Below are 16,598 nucleotides of genomic sequence, written 5' to 3' on the forward strand. Positions count from 1 at the left end.
GTATTTGCTTATAAAGCTGGTCATTACAATATTATATGAATTATTTAATTTTGTTAAAACTATTTTATATTTTGTTAATATAGTTTTGTTTTCTAAATAAATACATCTATTTGCAAACTGTTCTTCTTCAAATAATTTTTAAAGTAGCTGTTCTGTTATCCGTTTTTCCTCTTATCAGTCAAGGCCTCTGTCTTGACCCCTGACGGATAATCGAGATTTTAATGCAAAAAGTAAGTTTCAAGTTTGTACACCCAAGTCTCTGTTCTAATCCCAAGTTATGATGAGCACGCTTTGAGTCAAGTCACAATTCGTAACAAGCACATCTTGAGTCATGTCTCAAGTCAAGACAAACAAGTCTCTTGTCAAAATCTTAACTCATGAACTGTTTATTTTTACTGGTTTTGTTTTAGAATATGTACTCCAACAAAGCACTGTGAAATGTAAAACATTATGGTCACTAGGTCCTGATTATTTCAGAATACTAAGTCTTAACACAGCTGTCCTTCCTTGTTGATTCTTTAACATACTGTGTTAAAAAGTCATTGTTTATGTCTAAATTAACTCCTGTTCTTGTTATCTTCTATTTGTAAGGGTAACCCAAGTCTTACCAAAATTTGCTTTTTTAATATTATTGTTTGTCTTTTCCTGCCTTGCTCCCTGTGTTGGCTGGGATTGGCTCCAGCTAACCCCCGTGACCCTGTAGTTAGGATATAGCAGGTTAGATGATGGATGGATGGATGTCTGTCTTTCCTAAATACAGTGAACTGCTTATCTCTGCTATTTAGCCAGGCTTTTATTATTCATATTATATTAAAGGTATTATATTTAATATTTTGACTGATTTATTTTATTCTTAATACTCCTAGTAGTAAGGAAAACTATTTTTATTAAATTGCTAATTCTGCTATGGCATGTTAACTTTGGGCTTGAAATTATTTTACTATGTGTATTTGATTTTACTCTATTTCATTTCTTCATGTGAAGTTCTAATTCTGACCTGTCCTAATCTCCCTGTCCACCATACTCTAGTTTAAACAATCCTTAACTAACAAACTCATTCGTTTTCACAATACATTGGTAGCCCTTCTGACCAAATGAACCCTTTAAAGAAGAATGTAGTTATCATTATTTAATTGATCCTTTTAGGAAAGATTTTAAAAAATGTGGGTCTCTCACCCTCACTTTTCAATGTATTGTATCAAAGGTGGTAATTTCAGTACCATGACAATGCTAAAACAGAGTACAGTAATCCCTCCTCTATCGCGGGGGTTGCGTTCCAGACCCCCCTGCGAAAGGTGAAAATCCGCGAAGTAGAAACCATATGTTTATATGGTTGTTTTTATATTGTCATGCTTGGGTCACAGATTTACACAGAAACACAGGAGGTTGTAGAGAGACAGGAACTTTATTCAAACACTGCAAACAAACATTTGTCTCTCTTTCAAAAGTTTAAACTGTGCTCCATGACAAGACAGAGATGACAGTTCCGTCACACAATTAAAACAATGCAAACATATCTTCCTCTTCAAAGGAATGCGCGTCAGGAGCAGAGAATGTCAGAGAGAGAGAGAAAAAAGCAAACAAAAATCAATAGGGCTGTTTGGCTTTTAAGTATGCGAAGCACCGCCGGACAAAACAGCTGCAAGGATGTACAATGTAAAGGTAGACTTTCATCATTTTTTAGAGGAGCGTCTGTATCCTCTAGGCCAGTGTGCGAACAGCCCCTCTGCTCACACCCCCTCCGTCAGGAGCAGAGAATGTCAGAGAGAGAGAGAGAGAAAAACAAACAATCAAAAATCAATATGTGCCCTTCGAGCTTTTAAGTATGCGAAGCACTGTGCGGGAAGCATGTCGCTTGATAAAGCAGCTGCACAGAAGGGAGCAACGTGAAGGTAATCTTTCAGCATTTTTAGATAAGCGTCTGTATCGTCTAGGGGTACGATCAGCCCCCCTGCTCACACCCCTTCCGTCAGGAGCAGAGAATGTCAGAGCAAGAGAGAGAGAGAGAAAAGCAAACAATCAAAAATCAATACGTGCTGTTTGACCTTTTAAGTATGCGAAGCACCGTGCGGGAAGCATATCGCTTGACAAAGCAGCCAGATGTAAGCCCAGCAAGGAAGAGAGCAATGTGAAGGTAATCTTTCAGCGTTTTTTGAGGAGCGGCCGTATCCTCTAGGGATGTGAACAGCCCCCATGCTCACAATATATTTGAGGAGTTTTATTTAATACGTAATACGCGCTCTGGTTGGGTAGCTTCTCAGCCATCTGCCAGTAGTGTCCCTTGTATGAAATCAACTGGGCAAACCAACTGAGGAAGCATGTACCAGAAATTAAAAGACCCATTGTCCGCAGAAATCCGCGAACCAGCAAAAAATCTAAATTATAATGTAAATATATATTTAAATATGCTTACATATAAAATCCGCGATAGAGTGAAGCCGCGAAAGTCGAAGCGCGATATAGCAAAGGGATTACTGTAATGCTCACATGTCATTTCTTTATATTGGGAGGAGTTAAGCTATTAAAGATATAGATTAGATTTAACATGTTAATTTTATTTTTGTCCTTTTTATTTCAGTAGCACGAAATCCAAAATTCTAAAATCTGAAGCTTTTCTAGCACTGACATGATGCACTAGTGCAAAAATTCACACCATGGGTCTCCATTTTAAAACTTCACATGGATTCAAGTGTAAAAATATGCTTATGCTAAAAAGTGGACATGAATAACATGTTAGATTCAAAACTGATTTATTCTTTTATAGCTTGCAGGGAGGCGGCTATGAGTGGGTTATTCCTCATTAAGCATTGAGTGCCACTAAGCAGTCAAGCACAGTCGACAAACTTTGTCCCCAGTGAAGTGACACAACACCCGGATTCACATGTCTTGAGCGATATTTTGTTGTGTCAGCACACATTATTATAAAGGTTTGGTGGCTTGAATTTTTATACGCATGAGTCGTCATTTACCTGGTTTGGTTGCATTTCCCTGCTTTATCAAGGGATCCCCAAGATACCTCATTATGTATATGCAAATGTTCCAAAATCCAAAAATATCTGAAATACTTCTGGACCCAGGCATTTTGGATTAGGGCTACAGAACTTGTCTTAAAATCCTTAACACTAATAATGTATATTTAGGTATATACATTGAATAATAGCAGTCTGTCTTCAAAATTGTTTCAATTTCATTTTTTTATTGAGTAAATTGTTGAAGTACTGAAAGAAATACCATTCATTTCAATAGTTTATTACCATTGTGACCTTTTCATGGTAGTAAAAGTATGTTTGCAGTATAAATGTGTTTTTATGCACAACTAGTATACCCAATTTTCTGTACCAAACCGTGGTAGTGAGGGGGGAGCTAAATCCTTAGGTACAGTTGTGAGTTTTTCATTCAGTCTGCAACCCACATCAGACCTATGGTCAAGAGCTGTTATGGAAGTGACTGGAGTGACAATGAGATTGTAAATGTAAAGTTGTTGGGATTCATATCTAATACCTTGGTAAATAAAGTAGGGCCTTTGAATAGAGCTGCTGCTTCACTAGATTAATAGGTATGTAGTTAGTATCTTGGAAGGTGTACGGGGCACAGCCCACTGGGAGAACACTTGAGAGGTACATGCAGAAAACAATGAAGAAATTACATCTCTTGATTGTTCTTGGAGTATCTGAATATTCCACAAACAGGACATGAGAAAACTGCTAGGAGTGGATTGGCCTAATTAGTGTGTTGCTTTATTGCTGTGGTAACCCTCATTAGGAAGAGCACAACAATGAATAGCATGTCATAGAATCATTTATTTCAGCATTATTTTCCAAGATTTATTTTTCTCACAAACTGCTAGAAATAGTTTGAGTTTAATATTTGATTGTGTCTTGTTATACACAACACAAGATTTCAGTGTATGTCTGTTGTTTAGTTTCACATAATTAGTGTTTATTTTTCATTTTTAAATCCTTAAACAGCAAAAAGAATTCATTCTGAAATGCTAAATGGAGAATCAATGAGCTGTTTTGAGTTTATGTTATTAGGATTTAAATGATTACTAAACAGTTTTAATTCCTTATTACTGTTTTTTTTTATTTTGGCTTGCTTGCTCTAGTTTAGATGCTACCATTTATCCAAGATGATTCTGTTTGTAATGTGTACTTGAAGAGATACAAAAACCTAGACAAAGGCTGGGGTACCACCTTGGTAACCCCATGTACTTTTGGAAATGTGAGAGGAAAATAGCACGACTTTACAGAAAGGAGTCCAATGCAGAAGTCTACTTACTTTTTTAAAAAAAATTATTGACTGCTGATGATGTAGATCATTTTGTCTGTGCTGAAATTCCAAACAGAGAAACCTATCCTGACCTCATTAAAAAGATTCAGCATATTGGGACTCGCAAGATTACAAATTCTGTTTTTACAGAAGTTCTGAAATAAAAGTGAAACTAATGAAATAGGAACAATTCAAAGAAGAAAAAAAAAATCTTAAAAGTGTGTATCCGGAAAACCAAACACAGGGGTTGGTGAGCGAAGCGAGCTGGGGGCAAAGCCCCCAAGTATATATATATATATATATATATGTGTGTGTGTATACTGTATAATATAAAAAAATCTTTCAGTGAGACTTTAGGAGACAAGATGTCACTTTTTGGAAAAGATTTTTTCAAGTCCTGTGAGACGACAATATTGCCATGATATTTTTAAAAGTCACGCCCTCCTAGCAACAATTTTCAAAAACAAGACCACGGTATTCTCACCTCTCATTTGTGTCTTTTGTCAGACACACTTCCTGTGCTCTCGGCTCTTATAAATTTTAATGTTTTCATCACTTTAAGTTCCCAATTAAAGAAGACGTATTATGTCCAAATCTTACTGAAGAATTTCATCATGAAGGGTTATCAACAGAAAAAATGATCCTAGCACCTAGAAACGAGGAAGTCAAATGAATTTGCACCAAAAATGTCGATCGGTAACATGACAAAATGGTTAAATGCGTATCAACAGACTATGCTGAAACAGTTGGTGGTGATCATGTGAAAGATAAAAACAACAACTTACAATATCATGAAGAATATCTACAACCTTTAACACTGTCCGGTCTTCCACCGCACAAATTACTGTAGAGAGAAGAATGTATCCAAGAAAGGTAATGTAGTACATCTCCCGCGGATAACATATTAGACACCAAAGGAGATCTTGATATGCCATTCATATTAAAAAGTTAACCGTTTCCCGTTAGAATAGCTTTTGCAAAGATAATTAACAAATCTCAGAGCCAAACATTCGAAAAGGTAGTTTTATTTAATAGAAAGTAAGAAACAAAATGCAATCACGGGCAGTTATACGTCACATGGATGCAAATGTAACACTTCACATGAAAATTAAAATCTGTTTAACACTAGAATTACCAGAGCCTACGAAAAAGTAATCAAGAGTCCCGGTTCCATCCCCACTCACTCCTATATTTGACGTTTTCAGTAGTAAGCTGCTCTTTTTGTTAATATTATACAGTACACACATGCACTTCGTTTGCGTCTGTACTTGTGCTGTTACTTAGAGAGTCAGATCGGGGGGAGGGGTGATGTTAGAGCACGTGAGCTCATTCAGTGCAGCAGGAACAACGCACATGTTGATCTTTTTTTTCTTTCAGTACATGTGCCTTCCCTGTTTATTTATATATATCTGCCTGTCTGTCTGTCTATTACACAGTGCTCTGTCTGTCTGTGTATTATGGATCTTAAAAATAACAGTTTTAGGGACAGTTGTTCATGTTAAATGCAGTCTCAATTGTTAAAAAAATATTTTAAAAGGAGCATCCCATATGAAAATATAACAATCTCATTAACTGACAGTGCATACCAATTTATAAATTTTATGTCCGTTTGAGGTTAAAAAGAAAAAAAAAAAAAAAACAACACTTTATGCCCAGCGGGGAATCGAACTCAGGTCTGTGAGGCACGGCAAAGCTGCTGTGCTCTAAGAAGCAAAACTTAGCGCGCTACGCCACGGAAACTGTTATAACCTCCTGGGACCTTTTGTGAAAGTGTTTATTTGATCTTTGGAACTCAGGTTTTACACATTCTATAGTTTATGCCTACTACATTTGGTAACATTTATTACTAAAATATGAAAAAGTTTCTGTTTTAACAATGTGTTTACACAGATTACTGTAGAAACGGAACACGCACGAAATGTGTGTGTTCCAAATAACGATCTATTATTTCCAGTCTAAAACTCCACTTCACTCCCAAATAATCAATCAAGGAATGAGCTGGGAAAAGTGCGTTCACGTTCCAAGTCGGAGGGGGGATGGAATAGCCGGCTGCTGGCAGCTTGTCTTTTATCAGCACGTTTAGAGGACAAAGGACACTGGCGGAGAGGTGTGAACGGATTTAAGAAGCGATTTAAGGTGGGCCGGATCTACGAGTTTTTTCGTAGGCTCTGGTAATTCTAGTGTTAAATTGTACATCCATATCCACATCCCCATACGCGAGTGGCGGAAATGCAAAGAGGCTAGCACAAGCACTGGCCAGGGAGTTGGCGAGCGAAGCGAGCATGGGGCAAAGCCCGCTAGTATATATATATATAAAATCCAACTTCTGTCTGTCTCTCTGTTTGTCCACTTTTCACAAGAGAACTACTTAATGGATTTAGATCTGTTTGTTTTTTTCTATAATTTGCTTGAACATTCTGGTTGATTTTGTGACTTTTCTCATCACGCTAAGTGTTATAGTTCAGTTGTGGCACTGATTTATTTGCGCATATCCGAGACACAGGCTGTGAGCCGAGGGGAGGGGGAGGAGGGACCTCAGGAGTAGGGAGCTGGGCGGGGCGATCCTTACTCACTTGCCAGCCTAATAATATGTAAAAGAAAGAAGTATGGTACAATCAAAACTCTTCTTGGAACTGGCAACTGTGGAGGAAAAGTTGTGATAAGAGAGGGGACCAAGACACCTGGTTGTCAACTTTGCCGAGCTCCAGAAATTCAGGGTGTCAGTGGGAGAAACTTCCAGAAGGACATCCATCACTGAAACACTCCACCAATCTGGACTTTGTAACAGAATTACCCCTCAGTCAGACATATGTAAGCCCTCTTTGACTTCTGCAAAAAGCCACGTTAAGGACTCTCAGACTGTCTAAAAAATTCCCTGGTTTGATGAAACAAGTATTAGAATCATGTCTGCTGGAAACCAGGCAATGTTCATCACCTGTGCAATACTATTCCTACCGGGAAGGAAGCTGATGGCAGCGTCATGTTTTTAAGGGTTGTTTTTCAGCGAAATTGACTGCGAGTATTGACATTGTTGAAGGAAAGCTGAAGGGTACAAAGTACAGATGTATCTTTTAATGAAAACCCAGAACTTCATGGTGCTCTGGACCTCAAACTGGGCTTAAGACAGTGATCCTAAACACAAGTCAAAGAAAACACAGCAGTGGCTCAGGGACATCTCTGATAATGTTTCCGAGTTGCCATGCTGGTATCTAGACTTGAACTCACTCAAACATCTTTGGAGAAACCTAAAAATAGCTTACCACTGAAGCTTGCCAGAGTTTGAGAGGATCTGCAGAGAACAATGGCAAAAAAATAGTTTGTCACGTCATACTAAAGAAGACTCCAGTCTAGAATTGCTGCCAAAGGTACCTCAGCTAAGTACTGAGTAAAGTGTCTGAATACTTGTCTTAGTGTGATACTTCAGTTTTTTATTTTTGCTAAATTTGAAAAAAAAATATAAAATTCTGTTTTTTTTTTTTTTAGCTTTCGTATTCAGGGTTATCGATTGTTGCTTGAGGTAGATGGAAAATGAATTTAAATGATTTTAGCATAAAGCTGCAAAATTTTAAAATGTGAGGAAAAAGTGAAGGGATCTGAATCCAGTGTATGTTGCGAATTACCCTACCTTTGCTTTATAAAGCAAATTTTTAATAAGTCGCTTTGGTAAGTTAAAGTATGATTTTATGTGATGGAAGAGTGACACAGAACTAAACAGAAGTTATAAATCCACTAACTTTGTCATTCCAAAGTTGACACTTCACATTTGTTTAGGTATTTGTATTAATTACAAAAATATGCCAAGTTAAAAGTAGTTTATTTGTACAATGATACAGCGAGACAAGTATCATTTAGAAAGAGATCTTACTTTTCTTCTTTATGCTGTTTTGTGGAAAAATGTGACTGTAGAACCAGACATGCTGCTGTTGCATTAAAATTGTTTTGTACATCTAATAATGGATAGATTTTTATATTCACAATTTCCGTAAATATTTTTAAATAAGTTTAAGAGAAAATATATTTTGTTTCTCAGTGATAATATGGTTTTCTGTCCAGAGGAAGATAGGTAAACAAATTTCTTTTGCTTGAAGTTCAGAAAAGCAAGTGCACAAAGATGCAACTGTAGAAGCTCATTGACATTTCATTTATTATTAGTTGATGCAACCTCAGTCTTCATTAAAATGGTGAAACATTGAATATAGTTTTAAAATATTTTTTTATAGTTTAGAATTGTATCCTCCATTGCAAATTCATGTGTGGATACACAGTTACACCCACTCTTAAGTTTCATAACAAAAAGTGTATTTATTGATTACATAATTTTCTTGTTTTTCAATACATATAAGATTTGGAGATCTTACAGTATGGAATTGAAAGCAGGAGCTAATTGAAAAATCAGCCATTAAGATGGCATTCCCACTAACATGGGGACAATTTAATGTCACCAATGTAACTTCTTTGGAATATGTAATAATGTTTATTCAGGGAGACCCCTAGTGACCTTTTCTCAAAGAGATTCCAAATTGAAAAACTAACACAAGGTCATAACACTGTGTAACAGCAGAGCTAGCACTTTAAAGTTTGAATATCCCTTATAAATTTTATTTTATTAAAACTACACTAATTCAAGTAACTTGTAAAAATATCCCAGTGAGGATTTCTGTGAAAGCTGACTTTTTGTTTTCAAATGTTTTTTTTTTTTTTTTTTTTTAAACAACCAGCACATGCTAAAAGTAAATAAACTAGAGAGTGAAGTGGAAATAGGAGCTGTTATTGTAGCTGCCTAATATTAACACACTGCATAACTAAATAAGGATGCTTATTATATTCCTTTAAACTAAGAAAGAATGTGGTTTGAATGTCTCACTTTACTATTTTAATATATGCCAGCGGCTTGTTAATATTAAACTCTGATTTGAGAATGAGAACTGTTTTGTTTAGAACACTACTCAAAAACAATTGTTTACTACTGCAAATAAACATAGAAAAGGCAAACATTTCAGTGGGACAGTGATAAAAGCATTGGTAGGAAAAAGAATACAAAACTAGCTTCTGCTGATTCTAATTCTTATTTCAGATGTTTCAGTAAGGCTATTACTGTTTTAATGTTTTGTTTTGAACTGAGTTCTTCATCAGATTGTTAATGTCTTTACTGTAAACCTGGGATGAGGTATGCCTTTTTTATTTTTAGAGCTATAAATGTTTAACTGAGGATGCTGGGTATGTAAATTCCTCAGCAGCAGTAAACACTGCCACCATGCTGCACACCTCCAAGTAAAACCTGTGATAAGAAGGTAGAAACATAACAAGAAAGGTTCCCTGACAGCCAGAGATACTATACTTGCACTGTGAAGAGTCCCAGGTGCATTATTCATGTTCACTTTGTAGTATGCTGTATGTCTGTAGTTTTTGTTGGAAAGGGGTGGAGTCACACAGGACTTTTCATAAGATAAATACTCTTTGCTGAATAGCACATTTTAATGTCAAAGTCAAGTTTTGATTTGGTTCTCCTATATTGAAGTCTACTTTTGTACAAACAAAATCCTTTCTTAGACATTTTGTAGTGAAAATAAATACAAGTTACCATGTAGTATTGTTATTCACATAATACACTGAAGAGCTATTCTGGGGAGGTTTGACTTCCATAATATGTGTGAACTGTGAAGGATTTCATTCTGGTTTATAAACAATACTTTTGCATTTATTTTCAGTTCCTGGATATCAAAGAAGGGAAATGTAAAAATAACTTGTGGTTATTATTAACAATATACAGGTAAAATTCCGTTACAACAAACTCGCAGGAACCTAAAAAATATTTCGTTGTAACGAAAATTTTGTTGTAATGAGATTCTGTATTTGTTACTCTAGTGCTTTCTTTAACTTATATCCAGGCGTTTGCAATCATTTCAATAGCTTCTTTAGCGTTAATTTTAATCTCCTCCTGCCTACAAGTTATGCTGACGAGAATTTTTCTCAGCGTTTCCTTGCGATAATACACTTTCAGGGTGAGAATAATGCCCAAAACCAATGGCTGAAGCGCTGCTGTGAAATTGGGTGGGAGGAATTCAACGTGAACATTATCTAAATGTGGAAGCATGTTGTGGGCTGCATAGTTATCAATCAGGAACCGAATCATTATTTCTTCTTCATATCATGAGGTTTCTGAACTCTTTTGAGACCCACTCCCCACCCAACAGGAACGACACACTGGCTGTTGAACTACTAGCTGAGGTCTTTTATAAAGATGGCTACTCCGATGAAGTGAAATCTTGGCAGGGAACTCTGATGATGAGAGCCTAGCTCTGAACACTGTAAACGATGTGAGCAGAGATTTGATTCTTTCTTCCAGAAAATAACTAAGTTCTACTTTAATATCTTTATTTGATCTTCCCCTAGGGTGCAAGAAACATATTTGAAAACTATTACAGAAAACAGAGGAGGAAACAGGCTCGACTGGTGCTACAGCCAAACTCCAACATGGTATGGCTCCTGCTTCATAATTTTTTCAGTTTAGTATCAGCTACCTGAATTTATTGATTAGACTGAAACAAACAACTCTGGGAAATGATGTAACATATTTTACCTGATAAGCTAAATGAATATTTGACTTTTAAACAAGCAACGTATAAACTTTTTGAGTTTTGAAAGGCATACCAGACATAGTGCCTAAGAAGGAATCTGATAGATCAATGCAGTTTTCTACTGTTGAATACACTGAACAAATAAACCGTCTTTATACCATCATTAAACATTCAACAAGAAGCATTCTTTGCTGGAACATTTTTTTAAAGAAATAATTCAATATTTAGCATTGGCGTAGAACCTTTATGGGAGTTTTCATTTTTGTTAGAAGAAAAAATAATCTGGATTTTTGCCTTACCCAGATTTTAGTTGGAGTGGTTTCTGACTTCAAATCTCACAGATAATGAAGGTTTAGTTAATGAAGGTGCTGGATGGACTGTACTTTTTTGTGTCTAGAAAGTGCTTTGCTTCTGCGTTCCATTTGAAAGTGGCTGAGATTCCAATACAAAAATGCTTTATCCACATTTAGGTTGCTCATGTGAGCCCATATTTCCTGATAGTATTTTAGAAGAAGAAATAGTTTAATATTAAACACTGAATTCTTAAGTATTGGTACTTGAAAGTCAAGTAAACCCAAAAATACTACATACTAGGGCTGGTCCCCACCAGTGACAAGTGCCCTTGAAACTAATTTAAAATGAATCCTATATGTCAATAAATTGATATTACCAAAGTGGAGAAAAGTATTACACCCTTTACACTGTTGGCTTTTTTTCTTCTTGTTGCTCAGAGAGAATTGTGAGAATTTTGTGTAGAAAGAATGTAGAAAGAATGCAGTGTTATTTATTATTGTTTTTATTATTTATTATTTGGAAACTATGTTATTTACTGTCTGTAATTATCTCAGTATTTAATTGTTAAATGCTAATGAGTGATTCAACTTGCTGTTCAACACAAATGTACCGTATGCAAATAAAAGTAAATATTGACTGTTTTTTTGCTAATAAGCTATGTATAGTTCACCAGAGAACTTGATCCTATGTTTCCCCTTACTGTGACCCCTTGTACTTACTGCTTGCTAAAATACAGATATGCTCTAAAGTCTTACCTTTTTAATAATTACAGCATGAAACTTTACAAGGATACAGAAAATATTTTCATCAGATAGTGGGGTAAGTTGGGTTTATTCATTTTTCCTTTGATTCCCTTTGACTTCCTTTGCGAAGGACTAAAGAAATTCACTCTATACTCTGTTCATAACTCACATTGATATATGAGAGCATACAGGAGAATTGTCTCCTAGCATGTTCATGAACAATTATTTTATATCAGGAGCTGACAGATGATGTGCAAAGCACATGTTTTTAAGTAGTCAGTAACCCCTTATTTTACCTATTTTCTGTCATATGCTGAAAGCTGGTCTGCCTGACCTTTGGTTGCTGGGTCAGCCAGTGTTAAGGGCAAATTTGTAGTTTCCTGGATGTTTTATCTCTCATGTTTATAGCTAAGTTTTTCTATTGTCTGAAGTGAGCATTTAAGAAACAGCACTACTTCCTGTTGGAGGGTGAAAATGTTTTGCTTTCCTGCAGACAAACGTCTTGAACTCTCCTTAAGCATGTAAACTGTTAAGCTGTATATGCTCAGTTATATAGTTGTTTTTTAATTTGTTAGATAGCTTTCTTGTCTCGTATAGATCCTTTACACTGGGATTTACATAGCCATTGTATTCCAGATCAGCTAAACACATGTTGCCATCTGAAAGAGCTGGTTTCCATCATGCAATGATTTATTAAAACATAAAACTGAATTCTCACATTTTGAGTTTTTGCCACTTCTGCTGTTTGTTTTTACTTTCTATCAATTCTGACTCAAATAAGGTGTTTTTAAATTTAGAGTGGGAAGGAAACATAAAATTCTTTATCTTATCAGTTATTACACAATATTCTATTGTAATACCTTGTCTGTAATAATTTTTAAATTACCAACACTTAATATTTTATGAATCATCGTGATTATTTTGTATGAACATTTTGACAAGTATGTCTTTCAAATGTTTCTTGCCTCTTTGTAACAGTTTTTTTGTTGTGGAAGACCACATTTTGCACACAACGAGAGGCTTGGTGAACAAGGCCTATGTGGATGAGTTATGGGACATGGCCCTGTCTAAAACCATTGCTGCACTACGAACACATTCAGTAAGTGTCTTCTCATATCGTTAGTGTTGACCTTTGCATATGGCCAATAAATCTATTATCTAATATAAAATATAGACTGTAATTTGTCAGATTCATTGTAAAGCTTACTGTCTAAAACTTCTGCCTAAATATGTTTTCTTTCTATTTAACACTAGTCATTTAGTACAGACCCCACTCTAATCCTTGACTTGAAGCATCTCATAGTCCTCTTTGCTGATACACTACAGGTAAGATTTGGTAGTTTGACTGGCCAAATGGCTTCACCACTTTTTCTTTCTTTTGTCTCTTCCACTTGCCAGAAATGTTCTTACTCTCCTCTTTGCTTGCATGCAGGGATATGGGTTCCCTGTCAATCAGCTCTTTGACCTGCTTCTTGAAATCAGGGATCAGTACAATGAAATCCTCCTTAAGCAGTGGGCAGTAGTTTTTAGGTAAGTCTTGAAAGTTAATATACTGAATGCTATCACATTCAGTGCATTTGTCTGGGAAGAATTAAGCTTAAAAGATGTTTATAACTTAGAAAGGCATTTCTATGAATATTATCAAGTCATGAATAGGAACATGTTTGCTGAAAATTAAATCTTGTAATCTGCTTTTTCAAATGCCTTAGTTATGTGTTTGCTGTTAAATTTAGAATACAGCCTGAGTCCATACCTATTTTAATATTTTTCATGGAAATTTTAATTTCCCAAACCACCATCCACCTATTTGGAAATATCCCTTTTACATATATACACACATATATATATATATATATATATATATATATATATATATATATATATAGGGCGGCACGGTGGCGCAGTGGGTAGCGCTGCTGCCTCGCAGTTGGGACACCTGGGGACCTGGGTTCGATTCCCGGGTCCTCCCTGCGTGGAGTTTGCATGTTCTCCCCGTGTCTGCGTGGGTTTCCTCCGGGCGCTCCGGTTTCCTCCCACAGTCCAAAGATATGCAGGTTAGGTGGATTGGCGATTCTAAATTGGCCCTAGGGTGTGCTTGGTGTGTGGTTGTGTTTGTGTGTGTCCTGCGGTGGGTTGGCACCCTGCCCAGGATTGGTTCCCTGCCTTGTGCCCTGTGTTGGCTGGGATTGGCTCCAGCAGACCCCCGTGACCCTGTGTTCGGATTCAGCGGGTTGGAAAATGGATGGATGGATATATATATATATGTATATATAGACATACATACATAGATAGATTGACACATATATATATACATATCTACATATATATATATGTAATTGTGTTGTCATTGTTATGAGTGTTGCTGTCATATATATATATATATATATATATATATATATATAGCAAAATACTCGCGCTTCGCAGTGGAGAAGTAGTGTGTTAAAGAGGTTATGTAAACATATATATATACATATACATATATATACATATCTACATATACAGATATCTACATATAGCAAAATACCCGTGCTTCGCAGCGGAGAAGTAGTGTGTTAAAGAGGTTATGTAACCATATATATACATAAACATATATACATATATATACATATCTACATATACACATATCTACATATACTAGGGGGCTCCGCCCCCTGCTCGCTTCGCTCGCCAACCCCTGGTGTTGGGAATGACAAAGAGCGTGATGTATGAATGAGATATAGAATAGTGTGAAAGTGTAGATGATGCAAATAGAAAGCAAACAATAAAGTGTGTGGCACAGTGTAAAGGTTTATTGGAAAATTTCTTTGTACACGCCGTTTAAGTGTAAAAGGTATTTCCAGGTCAGAACTTGTAATGTCAATGAAGATGGTCATTGTTGTGATCAGAGTCAAGTTTGTCAGAGCTTAGAAAGAGTTGTGTCTCTCCAGGAAGTAATGGAATGACTTGGGTATTTATGTTTTCCACATTAATATTTTTTGTACATAATATAGTGCGTTGTGTTAAAAGGGGCATTTGGTCTAATGAGATTGCTGTTCCAAATCTGTCTGTAACTAAGTCGTCGCAGATAAAGGCTTGAGGAATTGTAATAATATGTGGGTGACGTCCATCTGTATTGGTGAGTGTACCATCTCCCAGTTGTAATAAGCAATTGTTATGATCTGGTTCTGGACATCGTATCTTTTTTACTAACTGTATCTTTTGAAAGCAATGCCAATTGTCTGCGTATTTTAAGGTGCACTGAACAATAGCTGAGCGTATGGCATGTGGAAGAATAGCTAAGCACTGTCTAAAATCTCCTCCTAATAAAAGTACCTTTCCTCCAAATCGAATATTATTATTCATAAACGTTTGTAGAAGTTTATGAATGGTGTTGAGTAAGTGACTGGATGCCATTGTACATTCATCAATAATTAACATTTTTGCAAGACGGATGTCATGTGCAGTGCCACCGTTAATGTTCATAGTGGATACCGATTTGTAGGATCTAATGCAGTTGATAAAGATTTCACTTTCAGGTACATCGTTAGTTAGAAGCTTCTGTAGATATTCAGGATATGAATGTAAAGGAGGCAGTCTAATTTGACCCTTTTGACAACAACGTGTAAATGTATTACTTGTATTGCCAGTTGTTTCTTCAGGGAAGTGAACTGAATGACAATGATTGCAAATGACATTCATTAATCCGAATGAATTTTCCTGGTGTATGTTTTGCTTGTGCCGTTTGAGAGGCGCGTTATTGCATGTGTAGTATTTGGGACGTGTTGTTTTGGAGCTGTAATCGATTTGCCTGTGCTGTGTGAGAAGCCCGTTGTAGCCTTCCTTGCCGTTAACGTATGTCTGAGACGGGAGGTGTTTCGTTTTGAATCCGTGCCTGTTGCGATGCAGCACTTTGAATGATAGATTGCGTCATGCGGATCTAGGATGTAGATTTGTGCATATTTGCGTTGTTGATTTGTTTCAGGGTGCACTGTTCCAATGCGATGCAGTATTTGTGCACATATGCGAAAGCAGTATGGGCCATTGCCTTTTGGTGGCCTGATATTTACTCCGGTAGATGCAAAAGCAAATGAACTATTGTAGGATCTAATGCAGTTCATAAAGTTTTTACTTTTAGGTACATCGTTAGTTAGAAGCTTTAGTTGAGCTTTGCGTTTTTTGAGCCGAGACATTTTTTCTTCTAGAAATATGGATAAGTAATAAGGAGTATTGCACTCATTGTTAATATGGAGCCTTTTCTGCGGTTGAACGGTTAATAGTGCCTTATTGTAATGAGATCCACCTATGCTGCATAGTGTGAATTGTGTTTGGTCCCGTTATCCGAGCGGTATCGTTTTGTACCTGTGATCGTGAATTCATGACTTGTTTGTTCTTGAGCGTGAGAAATATGGATAAGTACTAAGGAGGATCGCACTCACTGTTAATATGGAGCCTTTTCTGCGGTTGAACGGTTAATAGTGCCTCATTGTAATGAGATCTACCTATGCTACATATTGTGAACGTGTTGAGATGACGTATGTTTAATTCGGACGGTTCATTTAGAAATGGGGCTTTGTGTGTCATTTGTTATTTATGTTACTGTGGTCGTGGGTCTGAATCGTCGTTTTTGTGTACGTTTCGTGTGCTATGTCCGTAGTCTGTCCCGTTTCGTGTCCAATGGGCTTTGTGTGGTGCTCGCGGCTTCTTTTTTTTGTGTGCTTGTGGCTTGTTGAATCCT

The 16,598-nt window shown here is 36.5% G+C and overlaps 1 protein-coding gene across 2 annotated transcripts in view; it reads left to right on the forward strand.

The window, feature by feature from the left end:
- exoc6b (exocyst complex component 6B) overlaps window positions 1–16,598 on the forward strand; it is a 625,017-nt gene that overhangs the window by 307,296 nt on the left and 301,123 nt on the right. For both annotated transcript variants that reach the window (XR_007935144.1, XM_028801461.2), the window contains exons 9-13: window positions 10,663–10,746; window positions 11,914–11,960; window positions 12,863–12,983; window positions 13,139–13,210; window positions 13,317–13,414. Coding sequence is in view for 1 of the 2 variants with exons in the window: in XM_028801461.2 (XP_028657294.2) it covers window positions 10,663–10,746; window positions 11,914–11,960; window positions 12,863–12,983; window positions 13,139–13,210; window positions 13,317–13,414 (422 nt within the window). In the remaining variant the exon portion in view is untranslated. The remainder of the gene's footprint in view (window positions 1–10,662; window positions 10,747–11,913; window positions 11,961–12,862; window positions 12,984–13,138; window positions 13,211–13,316; window positions 13,415–16,598) is intronic.

This window comes from Erpetoichthys calabaricus, chromosome 5 (assembly GCF_900747795.2).
Source record: "Erpetoichthys calabaricus chromosome 5, fErpCal1.3, whole genome shotgun sequence".
NCBI lineage: Eukaryota > Metazoa > Chordata > Cladistia > Polypteriformes > Polypteridae > Erpetoichthys > Erpetoichthys calabaricus.